A 4,648-nucleotide genomic window follows, 5' to 3' on the forward strand; every position below is an offset into this window, starting at 1 on the left:
CACACAGATTTAACATCTTGTCTTTCAGCCTCTCTCTCACTCTCTCTGCTCTCCCACCCCCTGACAAGTAACAAAGAGATCTTTTCCTCCCTCCAATACCTAGAGAGTGTGGATTTGAAGGGACCTTCGGTGCTCCGCGTCTGCGCACGCGCTCCGGTCTCTACCTTGCCTCGCTGCAGTATTTAGGCGTGTCCCTCGCCCCTCTACCCGCAGCAGCAAGTCTGGGAACTCCTGGCCGCCGCGATGGAAAATAAGAATGTTCTCGATGGACCGGACGATGACTGCCCTTGGAACCCATCCCCTTATTTGACAATGGATGAACCAAATCCCGAGAAGGGGAGAGCCTGGAGTGTGATTGTAAATGCTCTATTGCGGAACACATCCCAAGCTTTTGTGAGCTCTTTGTTCCTCCGACAGCCCCGCCTCTGGGACCCCACCCTTATTCTGCCCGCAGGATAGTCCACGCTGCAGGGCCAGCCACACCCACTCCATCATTTTCTAGGAACAAAAGCCAACTAGATGGGTGGAGGGGGTCTTTGGTAAGGCCTGAGAGTGGACTATTGGAGAGGGTGAGGCAGAGCTCAAGGGACTATAGGGGGTCTCTCCACCCCAGGATGCTGCCGCCTCAGTGAAAGGGAACCGGTGACCCTCCACAAAGACAAAGGAGAGAAGAGCGATGCTGGGTACGGGGTACCCCTGGGCTGGGCAAGGGTACCCCGAAGCTCTTGGGCAGAGTGTTCGGGATTGCAGTCAATTGGACCCCAACATTTTATTACATTCGACTTTATTCTGGGGTCACCCTTATTCCCCTAAGCCTCCATGGGACAGGGCGTCGGCTCCTGGAGAGCTGCTGGCCTCCAATGTTGGGAAAAGGGGCATTGGCTAGCTAGGGGAACGGCTAGAGGCCAAACTGAATCGGCAACCGAGATGAAAGAGCAGCCTGAGGTGCCTCAGTACTCCCACCTGCTGGCACCCGGAGCACCTGACGGTCTTTCCACCTGGTCCAGTACTCCCTCCTTCCCATCCAGTGCTAGCTCTCTCTCCATCCGGAGCCTACCCCGTTGGGTAACCGCGCGTCGCAGCCCTCCGGCCACCGGCTTCTTCACCCCCCTCCCAGTTCCGGGTGCCCAGCTTCTCCCGCTTCCCCAAGCCCTAGACAATGCTGACGCCCCCACCCTACTCCCAGGAGACCCCACCCCTCTACGGATCCTCTAGCCAGCGCTTATTGGCCACTCGTCCGTAGTCCAGCCCCCCGGACCGTCCCTAGGGCTCGGAGCATTACGTCAGCCAGGCCTGGAGAGCCGCAGAGTGAAGGGGACTGGGGGGCTCGGGCTGGGGGCGCGGTCTACGCTGTCGGCCCCACCCTCTCCACATAAAAGGCCGAGCCCGCGGGGCCGACGCTCTCAGCCCGTCGGTTCCCGAGCGCTTTCCTGTTGAGCTCTTCGTAGGTGTGGAACCGGAGTACCGACAGACACACAGACGCAGATCAGAGTCAGAGAGAAGTTAAGAGGCACCATGCGGGAGATCGTGCACATCCAGGCGGGCCAGTGCGGCAACCAGATCGGCGCCAAGGTAGGCACGCCGTTGGGGAGGGGCCCCGGCTGGGAAAGGGACGGGAGCTGAGCACCCCACAGAGTCTCTGGGCGGGGTGCTGTCCTAGGCAGGCCCGGAGCTCGCCCTAGAGCAAACCTTCCCGGCTGCTTTGTGTTGCTGAGTGGGGCGTGGACTCAAGGCGACTTTCTGGGGGAGAGGGGTCTCATTCATTTTTGTTGCAATTCGTTTGGAATTCCGGTCGTCCTTGGTCTTTCTTTCCTCTTTGCTACTTGGCCAAGACACGGCTGTGTCAGCTGGACTATGTTCACCGGTCTGCGGGAGGGGCGCCGCACACGAGGATTGATTTTTTTTTTTTTTTAAACTAGCTTGAACTAGAGTCGAGCTGCGGGGGAGGGGCGGAGGGCGATTGTTTCACGGTCCGAGGACGTGCTTTGAATCTAAAACCACCCTCCGTCAATTCTCTCGCTTAGCCACTCCCTCCTCCCCCTCATCACCGCCTTGTACTCTAGCCTTCTGCGGCCATTCTTAGGGTGACCCTGTAGAGCTTGGTTGCGGTAGTTGACCTGCAGTCCCGGGCGTAGACTGGTTCCTTCTAGCACGACCCCTACCGCCCGCTGCGAGCAGCTGTTCGCCTGGGAAACGCCCAGTTTCAACTTTCTGACCTTGCAAAATACAATCCTTGTTGCTGTGTTCTGGGTCACACCGCCCTTTAAGGTTCCTAAAATGTTGGGTGTCATAACTGAATAGGGGGCTTTTCAAACTGTGAATCGCGGCATCTCTATGGGGTCGTGTATGGCTAAATCCAACCTTTTTCTCTCAGTTTTGGGAGGTCATCAGTGATGAACATGGTATCGACCCCACTGGCAGTTACCATGGAGATAGTGATTTGCAGCTGGAAAGAATCAATGTGTACTACAATGAAGCCACTGGTAATTGCTTTTATCCCCCACCCCCTTGCCGCTGCCCCCGCCCTTTAGTTTTGTACCCCCTCTTCCCTTTTCCCTGGTGTGGCTGCAAGAAAGGGTGGACTAACCAGTTTAAGATATTTACTCTTTCACTGGGATGGGCTCCCCTGTGCTACCAAGCCCTTTGAAAACCTGGTTGTGGGTCCTTCTTTGTTTGGGGGCAATAGCAATTGCCTGAAAGAAGGAAGGTGATATGGAGCCCTTTTCTATGGGCAGGTCTAAGTCAGCTCTTATTCCCTGCAGGTAACAAATATGTGCCGCGGGCCATCCTGGTGGACCTGGAGCCTGGCACAATGGATTCGGTCAGGTCTGGACCATTCGGCCAAATTTTCAGGCCAGACAACTTCGTTTTTGGTGAGTGCCTGGCATGGCTAATGACGTGAGAGACATATTTTAAGCTGGGCAGCTTAAGTTTAGGATGGAGAATTGTGACTGTTGGAGGAAATGCATGAAGAAAGTCCAGTTGTGTGCCAACTGAGCTTTAATATAGGTATACAAAGCATTTGCCTTTCAACTTCTAATAGCCAGGTGTCCTAGGCATCCTTATTTATAATTACATCCAAAACCAAATATTTTAATGCCTGGCCATTTGGTGATAACACAAAATAATCTTATCTGATCACTGACTCATTGGTCTATATTAAGGGGTTTAAGGCAAGAAGGAATTTAATCCAATTTTCAGTGACTCAAGAATTCTTTTTCTCTCTGGCAGGCCAAAGCGGTGCAGGAAATAACTGGGCAAAGGGCCACTACACAGAGGGAGCCGAGCTGGTGGACTCGGTCCTGGACGTGGTCAGGAAGGAGTCAGAAAGCTGTGACTGTCTCCAGGGCTTCCAGCTGACCCACTCTCTGGGGGGAGGCACCGGCTCAGGCATGGGCACCCTGCTCATCAGCAAGATCCGTGAGGAGTACCCAGACCGCATCATGAACACCTTCAGCGTCATGCCCTCGCCCAAAGTGTCAGACACAGTGGTGGAGCCCTACAACGCCACCCTCTCTGTCCACCAGCTGGTGGAGAACACAGATGAAACCTACTGCATCGACAACGAGGCCCTGTATGACATCTGCTTCCGCACCCTGAAGCTGACCACGCCCACATATGGAGACCTCAACCACCTGGTGTCAGCCACCATGAGCGGGGTCACCACGTGCCTGCGCTTCCCTGGCCAGCTGAATGCAGACCTGCGCAAGCTGGCAGTGAACATGGTGCCCTTCCCCCGCCTGCACTTCTTCATGCCGGGTTTCGCACCCCTGACCAGCAGGGGCAGCCAGCAGTACCGCGCCCTGACGGTGCCCGAGCTCACCCAGCAGATGTTCGACTCCAAGAACATGATGGCCGCCTGTGACCCGCGCCACGGCCGCTACCTGACCGTGGCTGCCATCTTCCGAGGCCGCATGTCCATGAAGGAGGTGGACGAGCAGATGCTCAACGTGCAGAACAAGAACAGCAGCTACTTCGTGGAGTGGATCCCCAACAACGTGAAGACGGCCGTGTGCGACATCCCACCGCGGGGCCTCAAGATGTCCGCCACCTTCATCGGCAACAGCACGGCCATCCAGGAGCTGTTCAAGCGCATCTCGGAGCAGTTCACGGCCATGTTCCGGCGCAAGGCCTTCCTGCACTGGTACACGGGCGAGGGCATGGACGAGATGGAGTTCACCGAGGCCGAGAGCAACATGAATGACCTGGTGTCCGAGTACCAGCAGTACCAGGACGCCACTGCTGACGAACAGGGGGAGTTCGAGGAGGAGGAGGGCGAGGACGAGGCTTAAATTCAGCACGTGAAGCAGGGTAGGGAAAGCTGAGAAGGAAAGCGAGGGGGTGGGGGGCTTACCTGTGAAAATACCTTGGCAGTTGGAGGAACAAGCATGGTCTGTCTTAGGTGTGTGCACTGGTTCTCTGGTACTCTTCACTGTTGCCTGTCACTTTTTTTTTTCCTCTTGTAATATTGATGACATCGATGTAACAGTCAAGATATTTCTGAGCTACTGTTGTAATGGCTAAAATCACATAAACGTTTGTGTCTTAATGGTGTCCTCTTTTCTTTCTTTTCCTTTTCCTCTTGGTCCTCTATTATCATTTTTAAATGCACTTTTTCTGGACACATTATATTAATTTCTTTTAAAAG

The 4,648-nt window shown here is 54.9% G+C and overlaps 1 protein-coding gene across 1 annotated transcript; it reads left to right on the forward strand.

Moving 5' to 3' along the window:
• The first annotated feature begins 1,296 nt into the window (after positions 1–1,296).
• LOC308649746 (tubulin beta-2B chain) lies at positions 1,297–4,311 on the forward strand. The gene is made up of 4 exons (XM_081295558.1): positions 1,297–1,572; positions 2,375–2,483; positions 2,763–2,873; positions 3,232–4,311. The coding sequence occupies exons 1-4, from the start codon at positions 1,516–1,518 to the stop codon at positions 4,290–4,292; spliced, it is 1,338 nt and encodes a 445-aa protein (XP_081151684.1). The 5' UTR covers positions 1,297–1,515; the 3' UTR covers positions 4,293–4,311.
• Positions 4,312–4,648: the final 337 nt, after the last annotated feature.

The sequence above is a fragment of the Spermophilus citellus genome (genome assembly GCF_964194105.1).
Source record: "Spermophilus citellus genome assembly, chromosome: 5".
Taxonomy (NCBI): Eukaryota; Metazoa; Chordata; class Mammalia; order Rodentia; family Sciuridae; genus Spermophilus; species Spermophilus citellus.